Source organism: Pelodiscus sinensis, chromosome 1, assembly GCF_052426305.1.
Source record: "Pelodiscus sinensis isolate ZL-2025 chromosome 1, ASM5242630v1, whole genome shotgun sequence".
NCBI lineage: Eukaryota > Metazoa > Chordata > Testudines > Trionychidae > Pelodiscus > Pelodiscus sinensis.
Window position 1 is genome coordinate 110,000,529 of NC_143052.1, and position 15,496 is coordinate 110,016,024.

At 43.1% G+C, this 15,496-nt stretch overlaps 1 protein-coding gene across 19 annotated transcripts in view; it reads left to right on the forward strand.

Annotated features, from left to right (window-relative positions):
- Window positions 1–15,496, forward strand: part of WNK1 (WNK lysine deficient protein kinase 1) — a 163,955-nt gene that overhangs the window by 133,610 nt on the left and 14,849 nt on the right. For 17 of the 19 annotated variants that reach the window (XM_075940997.2, XM_075940982.2, XM_075940987.2 and 14 more), the window contains 4 exons: window positions 3,734–3,813; window positions 3,962–4,620; window positions 5,423–5,625; window positions 7,732–7,926. In XM_075940997.2, the coding sequence (XP_075797112.2) occupies window positions 3,734–3,813; window positions 3,962–4,620; window positions 5,423–5,625; window positions 7,732–7,926 (1,137 nt within the window). Of the gene's footprint in view, window positions 1–3,733; window positions 3,814–3,961; window positions 4,621–5,422; window positions 5,626–7,731; window positions 7,927–9,069; window positions 9,163–11,936; window positions 11,979–15,496 lie in introns of all 19 variants that reach the window. The other 2 variants (XM_089775661.1, XM_089775670.1) reach the window with 2 other exon arrangements.

Consider the following 15,496-nt stretch of genomic DNA (forward strand, 5'->3'; position numbering starts at 1 on the left):
TGTGCAAGTTCTTTCTGCTGCATCTGTTGGGTAACATGGCCATGATGGTCCTACATCAAAAGGAAGGGAAGAATTCAATCATGAGTGCTTTTCCAGGAAATGATCTGCATCCTGGGAGTTCTGCATCTTTCATGACATTCATCTGGAGGCATGGCCCCACAGGAGCCAGGAAATTCTTGACTGGCAAGCTAAGCAGACAGTTCTCTTCTCACCAGGAGTCTGACAACTTTTCGGACACGTGTGGACTAGATTCTCAGTGTGGGTCATGCAGAAAGATTTCTCCTTCTGAGGACCCTGTAGAAACTGTCTTGGACTACCTCCTCTATCTGAAGCATCAGAGGCTAGCACATGCTTCAAAGTATGATTGGCAGCAATCTCTGCCTTCTATCTGCCAAGTCAAAGACAATTACTATTTTCCTGCAACATGACTATCAGGTTCTTGGAAGGTCCTGAGGCTTTTCCTACAGGTACAAGCCCCTGTCCCACAATAGGACCTTAACTTGGTCCTTTCCAGCCTTATGGGGATTGCCCTTCAAGCAATCTTGTTCCCTTTTGAACTTGTCTTGGAAGGTAACCTTCTTGTTAATGATCATGTTGGCCAAGTGAGTTTCCAAACTGTGTGCCTTGACTTCAGAGTCACCATATACTGTCCTTATATAAGGATATGGTTCAGCTCTGGCCCCACTGCGCCTTCCTCCCCAAGGTGTTTGCTGCATTTCATATGGGCCAAAACATCTTCCACCCAGTCGTCTTCCCAAAACTGCATAGGACTAATGAGGAGACACGTCTTCACACTCTAGAAGAGCTCTTGACTTTTACCTTGATCAGACAAAGCCTTTTTGTAGGTCATCCCACCTCTTCATTGGATATGCTGAGAGGGTGAAGGGTCTCCCAGTATCTGCACAGAGGATGTCAAACTGGATAATCTCTTGCATCCAGATGTGCAGTGAGTTGGCCACCAGTATGGAAAATGCACTCAACTTGAGCACAGGATAATTTGCTGGCCTTTCTGGCTCATATCCCTGTCTAGGACATCTGCAAAGCTACAATGTGATCGTCAGTTCATACATTCATGACCCACCATGCCATCACACAGCAGGACAGGAATGATGCTGGGTTTGGCAGAGTGTTGTTGCAATCTGCATGTCCTTAAACCCGTGGTCACCAACCAGTAGATCGCAATCTACCGGTAGATCTTGGAGGCTCTAAGAGTAGCTCTTGAGCACTCTCTGAACCACGCGCCTGCGCAGTACATTTACATTAGATTTCCTCATTTGAGGAGCAGCTACTCACCGAGCAACAGCACAGGTGAGTAACTGCGAGGAATGGTGGGAATTTTTTTTTAAAGTAACAGTATAAGGATTGGGGATAGCAAATGATGGAGAGGAGAATAGAGAGGGCGGGGCTTCAAGGAAAGGGCGGGGCGGTAGATCTTGGCTTGGTCTGTCATTTAAAAAGTGATCTTGGGTGTAAAAAGGTTGGAGACCACTGCCTTAAACTGTCTCTACTGCTTGGAGTTACCCACTTTTAGTGGACAAAAGCAAGGATTTGAAGGAAAGACAGTGACCTGTTTCTATAATTGGCTTTCTGCAAGAAGTGTTGCTCATATCAGTTGAACATTCACATGGGTTTTGGAAGTTGTAACATTAGGCTAGTCTATGCATTTAATCTTCTATCTTCTCAGGATCCCATCTCATGACGGAGATACAATTCTATCCCTTCTCCACATGGGTAGAAACTGGTTCTACATCTTAACATAGTGGGGAGAGGTTCTCAAAGGGAGGATGGAACTCCATCTCAGATTGCTGAACACTTTCCTAAAAATATTGGTTAGTCTCTCAAGTGTCACAGGACTGCTAGTTTTTTTTTTTTTTTAAGCACAAGTTTGGGATGCTTACACTAGTTCTGGAAGATGGGTTCTCACCTGCTGACATACAGTACATGTATTTTGGTATCATGATACACCCTTTTTACAATACGTTTCTGCACTATTTGGTCAATTGGGAGCATTTCAAATATTTAGTGTTCCTTTTTGAACTTTCATGCCCCTTGATTTGACAGTTCTAGCAATGACAGTTACTCAATTGCAATAGCCATTGGCTTCTCAAGGGCCACTTTGACAACAAAGCTCTTTATGTAGTGAGGAAGGCTACTTGACTCTTAAATAAGCTAAGACTTCAGTTGAACAAAGAAAAATCTACTTGGATACCTCTTTAATGAATAGAGATTATACAAGCCACATTAGATGCTACAACCTCCAGAGTTTACTTACTGATGCATAGGCCTATAGCATTAACAAATCTGATCTTGTAGGTCCAATGAGCCTGCAAATACTATGCAGTTCCTACATCATCTGGCAGTCTGCACCTTTGTCATGGCATGCTTACACCTACACTGCTTCCAGGGTTAGTTGAGAATAGTTTATACCCCCATCAATGTCTGAACAAACTAGTGTCAGGTTCTTCTCTTATCAGGTTCTGATTTGCTTAGTTGGTGGAAAGACCTGGATAAGGTCTGTGCTGGAGTTCCTTTTCCTCTACTTTCCTCCACCACAGCATCAGATGCATCTCTAATAGGATCCAGGAGCTCATTTTCAAATGCATAGTACTCAAGGCTAATGGACTGCCTTAAAATTCACTCTGCATATCAACCTTCTAGTACTTAAATAGGTCAGATTTGTGTGCAAACGTTTCCTTCTCATGATCAAGGATCAACTCCACAGGTGCCAGTGCCAGCATATGCTGTACACATTTTCCAGGGAACAGGAAGATCTCCCTTGTTTAACTGATCGCTCTTCATTCCTATACAGGCAGTCCCCGAGTTACGCGGATCCGACTTACGTCAGATCCGCAGTTACGAACGGGACCCTTTCCCTGGTCTCCAGCAGACCAGGGAGAGGAAGCAAAGCGGCGGAACATGCGGACAGCCCAGACGCGTCTGGGCTGTCCGCTGCCCGCGTGCTCCGCGGCTTTGCTCTGCTTTGCTCCCCGTCCCCCTGGTCTGCAGACCAGGGGGACGGGGAGCAAAGCAGAGCAAAGCCGCGGAGCCCGAGGGCAGCAGGACAGCCACGGTGCGTCTGGGCTGTCCCGCTGCCCCAGTGCTCCGCGGCTTTGCTCCGGACACCTGTGGTACAGCAGCTGGGGCGCTGCTGGTTGGTCCCGTAGCGCCGCTCTGGGAACTACTGGACCAACCTGGCAGCACCCCAGCTGCTCTGCCCCAGGTGTCCCCAAGTCAGCCGCTGCTGAAACTGACCAGTGGCTGACTACAGGAAGCCCCTGCCCCGGGGCTTCCTGGAATCAGCCGCTGATCAGTTTCAGCAGCAGCTGACTTGGGGATGCCTGGGGTTCTTAAGTTGAATCTGTATGTAAGTCGGAACTGGCGTCCAGCTTCAGCCGCTGTTGAAACTGATCAGTTCAGCGCGGCTGAATCTGGACGCCAGTTCCGACTTACATACAGATTCAACTTAAGAACAAACCTACAGTCCCTATCTTGTACGTAACCCGGGGACTGCCTGTACTTGAGAAGTTTTAATCGGTGGTTAAAGAAAAGGTGGTGAACTCAAGTAAAGATGGCATTACAGAAAGCAGACTGGATGCAGCAATGCTTTTTAAGACCTTTCACAGATGCAAGATGAGTGTAGAACTGGCTGACTCCATCCAGGGAGTCTATTTCAGTGGGAGATGGATAAATTTGTGTTTTTTAACTTTTTTCTTGCCACTCTCCTTTTACTCAGTTTCAGCATCACAGGATGCAGAGAGCAGTGCAACAACTACCTCCACAGGAGCTGGAGTTTTTATAATGGGACGATTTCAGGTAGGAAACTGTTGATGTGCTCAAAGCATCTGGTCACTTTTCCAAGTTTAACATGCTTCTGACCATAGAGGTCAGCTACAACCTGTCCTATATATTGCTGTGAAGGGTTCAGAATGCGGTGCTCACTTACTGTTTCCATCACTTCTAGGTGTCTGTAGCAGCGGATGATGCATTGAAAGAGTGTTATAGTAAATCTGAAGAAACTAAGCCTGTACCTTTTGATACAACCTCTTCTGATTCATCTTTGTCTGGCAGCAGCCCAGAGAGTACTCTTGTGAAACAGACTTTGAATGGGATGACATCCGTAGATGTGACAGATGGCGTTGTTTCACAGACATTACCTCCTATACAATTGCCCTCTGAGGCTGGGCAGCCAACTAAGGTCGGGCGCTTTCAAGTGACTACAGCAACGGACCAAGTGGGTCGCTTTTCTGTGTCCAGGACTCAAGATGAGGTTACCAGTGTGCAGAAAGAATGCTCAATGACTCTTCCTCTTTCTGTGGATTCAGAACAAGTTTCTTCTCACACCATGACTCCAAAGAAAGAGGTGCCAGAATTGGTGGAGTCCAAGCAGTCTCCACTTATGAATGGGCCATCATCTGATTTGGAGGCGGCCTTCCTAAGTGGATTGGCTCAGGACCTGGATGATGGCTCAGGTAGCCCAGACTCTCTCCAACCACTGGGTTCAAAGATAAGCCTCCCCATCCAAAGCCTTAGCAACTCGTTCAATTCTTCCTATGTGAGCAGTGATGAGTCAGAGATTGAAGATGAAGACTTGAAATCAGAGCTACACCGGTTGCGTGAAAAGTAAGATTCATTCTTTCAGAATGATATTTATCATATGTAAATTGTACATAATAATTGCTTAGTTTCAATTTCTCTTCCATATCCAGGTCTGGGCTCTCATAACAAAAAGAGGAAAGAGGACAGATTTTAAAATGAGCCTCTTTTTTAAATATATTTTTCTGTAGTAATTGCCAGAGTTCATGTAGGGCAAAATTCATTTATTGATAAATGAATGTGGTGATCTCTGTAAATACGCACTTACAATTTTTATGCCGTTTTAACTGCTGTCTCTTTTGTATAAACATGTATCATATGTTGGCATAATCTGGTGCCAAAATCACCGTTGAAAATGGAACTAAGCTACAGGCACTTAAAAATTTTCATCCTGACCTTGCAGGGATGAGGACCAATAGGTCAGAACTCAGATGCTTGAGTTGGTGTATTATTTTTTTTAAGATAGGCTAGACTTCATGCATAAGCATCAGCGAAGAATAGCTGGCAGCTTTAGATCTTGTACATGTAAAACAAAAGAAGAATCTGAGACCATAACAAGTCTAGTGGAAATATCAAAGTCCTTGTGTCTTATGAAAGTGAGGGTGAATCTTGCCAGCCCTACAGTGTAAATGCTGAAGCTTCAGACCTTATTGGTGTTCTCCCCCTGCTCCTCTTCTGGCTTTATCATTGCTGTGCTAAAATGCAAACTTTACGTTGAATTCTAGACATTGTTACAATTCTTGGTCAGCATTTCCATGCTTGGAAAGCAAGCAGTTCAGTGAGGAGGGACAGGACTATTAAGTTCTTATACATTTTCTTAATTCTTTAGGCACCTTAAAGAAATTCAAGAGCTGCAGAGTCGCCAGAAGCAGGAGATTGAATTGCTGTATACCAAACTGGGAAAGGTGCCCCCTGCAGTAATCATTCCCCCCGCTGCTCCTCTCTCAGGGAGGAGAAGACGACCTACTAAAGGAAAAGGCAGCAAATCCAGCCGCAGCAGCTCCCAGGGCAATAAGAGTCCTCAGCTGCTAGGTAAGATATCCTACAGGTTATAATGTGACATGCAAAGCAGATGGTTTATTACCTTTTGATTCTGCCTTAACTTTTTACAATAGATCATAGGACTCCTTCAGATTGATGGGTGGGTTGATTGGTTGGTTGAGATAATCTCTTGCCTGTTTCTCACAGAGGAAGCTGACTTATTGACTGACTCATCTGGGTTTGTACATCTCCCTGTTTTTGCTTAGCATAGGAGTCTACTAGGTCCCCATCAGTCTGGCCTTGGAGAATGGCCTTTTTCATATAACCCTTACTAATGGTGTTTTGTAGTCTCACTGGCCACTTCAGCTTTTTAGATTAGAACTCAAATATAGTGTGTTTCTTCTAAGAGCATTTTGAAAACCATAGTTGCATTCTTAATTGCTTTTGATAGGTATGTATTCAGTAGAGATTAATGATAGTGCTTCTGCTGGCAAGGGCTGGGGATTCCAGTGTCAAAGAATGAATTTTAAAACACGAGGAAAAAGTCAGGCCAACTTGGTTGTACTAGGATCTCTTGGATCCCACTTATTTAATTCCTGCATGTTCTTGTCACATTTAAAAATGGATTTTAACACTGGTGCTAATTTGGTAGTAGAAAACTGTACTCGGTATTTCTGTTCCTTTGCTGCTGCATAGGTCTTTATTTTTTTAAGTGCTTAACAGCACAATATCCCCTTAGTTCAAGGAAGTGATAATATTTTTTACTTCAGTCTGCTGTGACTGCAATGTCACAAGTTAAGCATATTTGTAATTACAGGATTAATTGAGGAAAAAGGTTGTGAGGGAAGCCATTCTTATTAAAACACAATTTTCCTAACTAGCAACAGTAGTCAGAAAAATAGGTCCATGAAAACCAAAATTCCTTTCCCAGCACGAGTCCTTCTGAAACTCCTTGAGTGCCATTGACACAAGGATAAAGGGAAAGCCAGTGTTGTGAATGGAAATTTGTTGAAGTGGCTCCAGTGAGTCCATAGGACACAGCAGGACACATGTCTTCAAGTGAATTTTCTTTCCCCAAACAGCATCAGTGGTCTTCGTTAAAGGGATTGATGGTGTGCCTAGCAATTTTAGTGTTAATTGCCTATTAGTAGTCTCAATGCAAAAACCCAGAACTGAATGGACAAGGTTGCCAGTGCTATCAGCTTCTCATATGACAATGCTAAACTTAAAAAAAAAAATCAGATTTTATAGATGACACTCCCAAAGACAAACATTTCCCTTTTCTAAAGATAAGATGCAAAAATTCCTGCTGTTGTATCTTCTCTGAGGACTGTTATGAGCTGTGTGTTCAGCTCTATAGGGCTCACAGAACACAAGATGAATCTCCCTATTAAAGCAGGCTTTTGCTTTCAAAACCAGATTCTCAGCAATAGACTGGTGTCTGTCCAAGTAATAGCATCCTTTCTCCCATGCTTTGTCACCTGCACTATTTAAATCTACTCTCACGCAGTGGAGGAGCTATCTTGACACATGCTAGTGAGGCAGAATCTGACTGTCAGAAGCCTTTCTAAAAATCAGTTATTCCAAACTCTGCTCCTGACCCCTTTATCAGCCACTGCAAAGTACACTCTGTGCTCTTTGGTAAGGCATGACAACCTAGGTATAAGAATCCTGGCAAAAACCCTTCCCTAGGGTTTTCCTGCTGATGTTACATTCTCAACTCGCTCATCATTCCTAAAAGTATGAGGGGGAGGGATAGCTCAGTGGTTTGAGCATTGGCCTGCTAAACCCAGGGTTGTGAGTTCATTCCTTGTGGAGGCTGTTTAGGGATTTGGGGCAAAAATTCATCAGGGATGGTACTTGGTCCTGCTGTGAAGGCAGGGGACTGGACTCGATGACCTTTCAAGGTCCCTTCCAGTTCTACGAGATAGGCAATCTCCATTAATTTTAATTTTTTTTAAAGAACTACCCCCCAGTGATAGAGATTTTAATTCTTATATAGTCACTGTAGATTTTACCTGCTAAATTGCCCAAGGATTCATCAGCTTCAGTCACTCTATTCCTTCTCTTCCTTCTGTCCAATGGGAAAGCTTCTGAGCTGAGGTGGGGAAGCTTAATGTTTATGTTCTCTGTCCTGATTGTGATTTCTTTTTATAGGCACCCTGTCTGCTCAGAGTGCCCCCTCAGTCTTGCCCCCCCAGCAGACCCTTCATCCTCCTGGTAACGTCCCAGAGACTGGACAGAATCATCTGTTACAGCCCCTTAAACCATCTCCTTCTAGTGAGAACCTGTACTCTGCCTTTACCAGTGATGGTGCTATTTCGGTACCAAGCCTTTCTGCGCCAGGCCAAGGTAAGAACTTGTCTGGAATTAAAGCTAAGTCAGGGAGTTTTCAGCCTGGGGATGCAAGACATGAAATACAGTAGATTGAGTTCAGGGTATGGCTCGTGCTTAGAGACTGATCAGGGTATTGGTCTCCATCAGGCTTAGCACACTATTCATACTTAGATTTCTAAGTTTTCAGAATGAGAAATTTAGAAGTGAGGTAATGAAGGGGTAAAGTATTTCAGTGTTGCTATTAGAAGTAAGGTTTGAAAAACTTGAGTGAGGGGAACAAATCCTTCAGAAAACACAGCTAACTCTGCAGTCATATCGCCTTAAATTCTGAGATAGGGATGTAAAGCACGGGCACACAGTGGATGGGGGTGTACATAACAGCACTCTTCTGTATAGCCCTCAGATTGGGCATTTATCCTTCTGATCAGGCATTAGAACATTAGTCAGTCTCTGGAAGGCTCTGCTTGGTATTTGTGGGGCCTCCTTTTTTCCACTCATTAAGGACTGTTGGTCTATTTTTGAATAACTTTATTCATGTCTATGATACGCAGTTCAATTTTTTCCATTTAAGATATCTTATAAATACACATTGCAAATGTTCCTGTAAGACTAGTTGAATGTAGCAGTCTCAACAAGCTGGTGGTGGTTTTGCAAGAATTGTTGTATGTGGAGTAAAATGGGCACTGATGGCAAAAAAGAATTAACAAATAAAAGAATGGAAGGTGGAAAACCGCTCCTTCGGAAACTTTTCATTCTTGTGATTCCCTACCCCTTCTCCACTAACCTGTTTTGGAAATATTGGCGCTACTAATCCATAACCTCTTTTATCCTGAAGTTGTGCAGTGTCTTATGTAATTGAGAGAGTGCCTTTGCTAGGATTTGGACTCTCCTGTGCAATGCAGTCTTATTGCCACAGGATTAGATATTGTAAGATAGCATTGTTTTAGCAAAAAAACCTTGACATGTATTGATTGGAGGAAGTGTCCTTGTTCCTTGTACTGTGTATATACCCCCTATGCCAGCTCTTGAGGCTTGTTCTTGTGTGCCATGTTACTGCATTTCACCCCTCTAACCTCAAGTTGCTAACATCTTGTAGTTGTGTTCTGTCTCCTCTCCTCTTCTCTCCTTTCTCTGTTCTTCCCTCTTGTTTTATCACAGGCTGTGCGAAGTTTAACTGTGCATCTGAGCGGGTGACGTTCAAGCCTGGTGGCAGGAGGACCCGATTTCTGAGTACGCCCTGCTTGGCTCTTTGTGTGTAACACCTTTACTCCTTCCTTGTCTTCATTTTTTTTTTCTGCTGCTTGGATCTGATGTCTCATGCAGCCCATTTTCTTCTGCCTCCTTGTATTCCCTCCTACTTCATGGCTCGGCTTAACTGCTTTTAATACACCTTAGAAGTTTGGGTTTTCATGTTAAGTGTCCAATAAAATGTAGCCTTTAGCAAGAGCCAAATAACTTAGGTAAACTTTTAGGAAAACTTGCCTGTGGGAAATAGTGTTAAAGGAATTAGCAGAGAATGGGTGGTGGTATGAGTTACAAGGTACATGAATATATAGGTCTTTCCTTATACAATAATTGTTAGACTGTGCTTGTTGATACCTATGAGATTTTTGGGGAGCAATCTGGTTCTCCTCAGTGGCACTAAAAGGGTGGCAATGAGAGAGAGCTGCCCATTCCAAATTACAGCAATGGGGGTGAATGGTGTGTTGTATCTTTCCTAAGAGGACAAAGTAGCTGCCTTAGTGAAAATATTAAATGCATGTGGCTTCCTCCTACACCCCATCACCATGTAGGGTGGGAAAACCTTTGAATGCTTGCCCAGAAGTACTCAGTTTAAATTGAGGTAATCAGCATTGTCTGTCTTAAAATCCCAGAGCTACTGGTGACTAAAACTGGCACTGTTTAAAGGTATTAACCATGTGTGCAAAGAAACATTCAGGCCAAATGATCACGTTCTGTATTAGTAGTCAAGGTACCTATGTTCAGAAAGGGCTGTTCGTAATGTGTACTGGAGGCAGATTTCACGTGCATGGGGTAGAGGGTTATGGTTATATGAAACCCTCAAAATGGAGGATTGGGGAAAATAGTAGGATGGGTTTTTGATGTACGAGCCTCAAACTTCTGATGTGATTATTTGAAGTGTTTAAATGCATGGACTAAGGCTGCATAAATGATGCTTTTTCCCCCCTGGGAGTGATACAACATCCTATTATCCTTCCAGTGTATATGGGGCCTTGATTGTTGTGGCACCTAACCCTCCCCCCCGGCCCCAAATCACTAGGTATGAGAGAGCTGGAAGCCCTTGCAAATGGCTGCCTTCATTTGCCACATTTCACACACATTCCACAGACTTGTGGCATTTGTCCTTCTACAGCAAGCAGCAGCTCAGCTGGGCTAGGGATTTTTGTGGATGAACTCCAATGAACAGAGCAACTCTAGCAAGCCTTTTACAGAGACAGCTGCAGTAGAACTTACTAAATTATCCTTTATATTGAGAAGAGGGTGAGGAGTCCTTAATTGTGGAGTTTTGCAGCGATACTTCAAACCCTGCCATAAATAATTTCCCAGTATTGAAACTAAATGCACCATGAATGCATAACAGCTTGCATAACTTTTCTCCTCTCCCTGCTGCCTGGGCTTCAAAATTCACAGCTTCAAAAGACTTGAGTGGGCTGTTTAAGATATTGAAGGGATATGCAAAGAATGTCCATTTAGATTTCCAAGCTTTATCGTTTCTTTTCCTGGAAGAAGTTAAATTTCTAGAAAATCTGGGAAAGCATAAAGCTTTTACTCTTCCTTATGCTATTTGGGGAGGACCATAAAGCAGTGTTTCTCAACCAGTGGTACGAGTACCCTTAGGTGTATTCGAGACAAGTCTGGGGGGTACGTCAACACAACTGAAATTTGGAGAAAACTGATTTTTTTGTTTTAAGTTTTACAGCACTTTATTATTTTTGTTCTTTTTACACCCAAAAATTTCATCGCCTGCCCGGCTATGATTAAGTTGTTGAAACAAATGTGTTGCAATGGTAAAAAAAAAAAAGTCTGAAAACTGTAGGTACTGGGGGTACTTACAATTTTTTTTTAAAAAAGGGGTACTTTTTTAAATAAAGGTTGAGAAACACTGCTATAAAGAACAGTAGGGTGTCAGTCTCTGTCTCTGAGATTGGCATTATGAGCTGGATGTACTCATTGTTACTGCTTTCTTACATGGTAGTGTACAGTTAGTTTGTCACAACCTCAGTCCAGCTGTCAGTCCTCTTAAGACAAACTATTAAACTTCTCCTCAAAAGCAGGTACCAAGGTGTAGTGGGTGGATTGTTTTCACCCTGAAATTTTGAATTGGTAGATGGACCTTCTGAAAGGTTTATTGTAGCTGTCCTGTACAAGTGGGTAATGCTTCTGATAGAACAGCTTGGCTTGAATGCTCAGTTTGTTTACAGGTTGCTTGCTTCCTGGCATATGATATGCTGTCTCGGTCACTTCTAGAGGTTAGGAGAGAGAAACAGCAATGAAGATGAACAGTGCATTGATCAATAACATGCTTTTAACTGTGCAGCTGGAGGAGCAGATAGGAACAGGCCCAGCAGGGAAATCCATAACTGTAATATCTGGAAGGGAGATATAGTTACAGATGGTGAGAGTACATGATCCACTATTGGACCGCTGAGTAATCCACAAATTCTCAGATGAAAGTCACGAGGGACTGTTCGCCTTTACAGATAGAGGTGGGGGAGAATTTTTTTTTGCTGTTCCTCTTGTGGTAAACAGCTAGTGATAGATACTTACCAGCACATCCCTAGCATTCTTAAGATACCACTACATTTCAGAGAACTATTACAGAACAAACATATTAGTCTCCTTTTCTGCATAGGATATCCTACTGGGCTCTCAATGTAAGTGCAGCCCATGGCAGTGTCCAGCTGCACAGTCTTTCTCATTGGGCTTTGTGTGTTGTTTGCTGATATTAAACACTTCTCACTGTTTCTCCTATTTTAACAAATTACTCTTTTTTTGTGCTTCAGGGAAGATGGTGAAAAAAGTCTGTCCTTGCAACCAGCTCTGTAGTAATTATCTTATTTCTGTTTATTTCTGGTTCCTATTACAAAGCTGTTCATGAATTTTCCTCTGATCAGTTAAGCCTAACCTCCATGAATCTGTCTCCAGCACAGCATCTGTCTCTGTTATCCCATCTAACGTGTTCCTTTGTTAACATGGTAATAGGTTCTGGCTGCCAGTTCATTTTTGCAGACTAGTGGGAAATGAACTGTTGTTCAGTATAGTAGAGGCTTGCTGGCCCTCAGCTTAGCTGTGGAACTCCTTGCTGATTGCTAATGTTAGTGAATTGTGAAGGAATTATTTGCACGTAGCAGAGCTGATGTGCTGAAATTACCCCTTTGTGCAGCCAGATTTGCTTGTAATGACTTTGCTGAAGGAGTTTGCCTACTCTGTTTCCTGATTCCACTGCAGATTCCTTCAAGGCCTTAAAGGGTAAAAACAAGCCATTTAATGGCTTCACCATGTGCCCCCAAAGCATGAACAATTTAGATATGCCTAATCTAAGTGTGCTGGTATTATCTGATGTGGTCTTTGAGGGTGGGTTCTCAGACTGGTTTCCAAAGGAGGAGATTAAAGGAGGCAGAGAGTGAAAGCATGATGGAGTCACGGGATGAGTAAAAAACACTGTTTTCATTTCAAATCCTTCATTCTGTCACCAGACGAGAAACTAGGACGTTTGCTGTGGCTGAGCAGAACTGGAGGGGGAGGGCGGGTGTGTTTCCATTGAATGCCATGAATTTTAAGCACCTCCTTTCAGACTCTTCTGGATGGCTTTAGATTTGGATTAGAGCAGAACAACTAACTTCTGAAACTTCAAAATTCTGGAGAGAGTTTAATAAAATGCTGTTAAGAAATGAACCCTGCCTTGTTATTAGCTCGTATTTTACAGCACGAGCCAATCCTAATCTGTCCCTGCTGTGACAGACAGCTGCTCCTTCTTAGTTAACACAATCACTTTGTAAATACACTGCTCAAAGCAAGCATTTCAAAATGTTTGTAAATCCCATTGCACGTTTACAGGTGAAGACATTCAGGTGTCTCTTGACTAAATGTGCCCCTGTCTCCCACCTCTGTGTTTGTGGATTAGGCTGGAGACACCCTGGGTATGAGCTATAATTTCTATCCAAAATGTAACTCTGTATTACATATAAATGTATTGAGCAGCAGAGTGCAAATGACTAGCCATCAGGAAGACGGTGAGAGGGTGCTGGTTCCTGCATGAACTCTTCCCTATGGAATGTGATCTTTCTGTCTGTTTTGGTACCTTTTGCTTTGTTACTCTTGCCTGTTTATATGGGTTCCAGCTTCACGCCTTCACTTGCCTTGCTGCCATGTCAGTTAATTGTTCCAGGCCCCTTTCACATCATATATGCTTGAGATTCTCATGGTTTCATAAGTTTCCTGCGCACAATTACATAGTATGACCCCCGTTACTCTGTTCCTTTTGAACTCCCACCACACACGTTCATTAGAGAAGCCCTGTGTTCTCTTCCCCCTTCATCTGTATTGCTGCATGGGGCTCCCTGCTCCTCAGGATTGCACCCCTAATAATAGGTGCTATCAGTGGGGAGAGGGTTTCATGTTTTCTAGGCAATACTGGGAGTGGGGATAGCACTACTTACTCAATAGGCATGTTGCTTAGTTGCTACAGGTAATAAGTACTTATTCCTTGCATTCTTTAGTATTGTAACAAGAGACCCGTTCCAGATGAGGTTTGGAGAAGCTGATAGTCTTTTCTAGGTATGAGCGTCCTGAAGAGAGCTGTCTAGGGAAGTGAATAACAGCCACTTTCATTGACTTCAGGCAGTGATTTTTGGCTTCGAGCCTTATTCAGTAGTAAGATGGTGATTTCCGTGCTGGATGTTTTAGTAGAAGTCAGCAAGAATTGTGCAATCTTCTTTACTGTGGTTGAGTGGCAGGTATCCAAGGTATGCTGATTCAGCGCAGGTGAAGCTCTCTCCTGTATTTTGAAGAAGAATGGTGGTTCTTTGAGTCCTGGTTCCTGTGTGTACTCCACTTTGAGTACTCATGCACATCAAGGGGCTGAAACGGGAGAGTTATTGCAAATAGTGTCCATTGATTTGTGCCTGTGCCCCAGATCTCTTCATGATCCATACAGTGAGACATGATTGACACCTGCTTATTTTTTTACTGCCACAAGGCCTGAGTTGGAATCCTCCACAGTATCCAATTCCTTTCTCTTCATCCTGTAAATATATTCAGAGTTACATTCTTAGGAATGTTGTTAGTGTTTTTTGAGATAATAGTTTGTGGCCTACAACTTGGCTAATGCCCAGACCTCTAGGCTTCAAATTGTTTCTTTCCCTATCTCCTTTTTGGTCAGTGACCATCACAGTGCTTCCTCTACCACCTTGAGGGACATGTATCTCCACCAAATGCAGTGTCTGTCACTGTTTCTCCAACATAACACAGTAGGAGCATGAGTTCTGATTTCAAAAACAAAGTAGGCAATGAGACTCCAATCAGACCAAAGCTGGGCAGACCCTCCCATATTTTGGCTAGAGTTGACAAGGAGCACAACTTCTGGTTTTGAAGGCCAGAGGGAAGGACCTTTATGCCTGGGCCCCTTCAATAGAGCAAGGGGCATGCTCATAAACACAAAAGCAGAGCCTCCTCTTAGACCTTGTAAGAGGAGAGATCCCTCCATGACCCCCATTGAAGTCAGAGTGAGTCTTTTTATGCCCAAACCATAAGGAATTAGGTCCTAAGTTTCATAGGAATAGCCAAAAGACTCATAGGAGCAAGACTTCTTCAGTATTCACCTCTGATTCACCCTCAACACTGACTTCAGTACAGTATAAACCGAAGCACCAAAACTCAAAAGGATTGGGTGCAGTTGATACCATCAGGTCAGACTAATTGACTAACAGTACTAGACTGTTAGGAAGCAAGTGTCTCAACCTTATGGGAGAAAGATCTTTTACATCTACCAGTCTACCGTTTAGGATCAAGTTATCAGACTCACCTTGCCAAATAATATTCCTTGAACTGCTCATAAATTTCTAGATGTTAAGGGTAAACTGCCCCAGGAAGACATGGCTCTGATGTCAGTAGGTGCTTGAAATTGAATGGTGGCCAGGACCTTTCTATAGGCTGTAATGGGTGTGGCTGATGTGGCAGAGATCCTTGGCAGCTGCCATTGTGACACAGCAGTAGTTACACTCTTTGGGGTTCAAGATTGAGATCTGTAACTATACTCTGAATCTCCTTTGAAACTAATCTCTTTAATGAAAAACCTAAGTCTCGGCACTTACTGAAATACCCTTCATTCTCTGCATATTTATATACCTGCCCTAAAGAGACAATATCAATGTTAGAAACCAAGGCCCTTAGACCAACACTTGTATCATCAAGGCCATCTTGCAAACAAGATTTGGGCTCACTATTGATCCTAGAGTCTTCACAAGTTTTCTAAGTGTCACCCACACCCAGTCATAAATAGATGCCTCCCAGATTGGTTGAGATGCTCACATGGGTGATTGCGCTTTGCAAGGAACTTGAATGT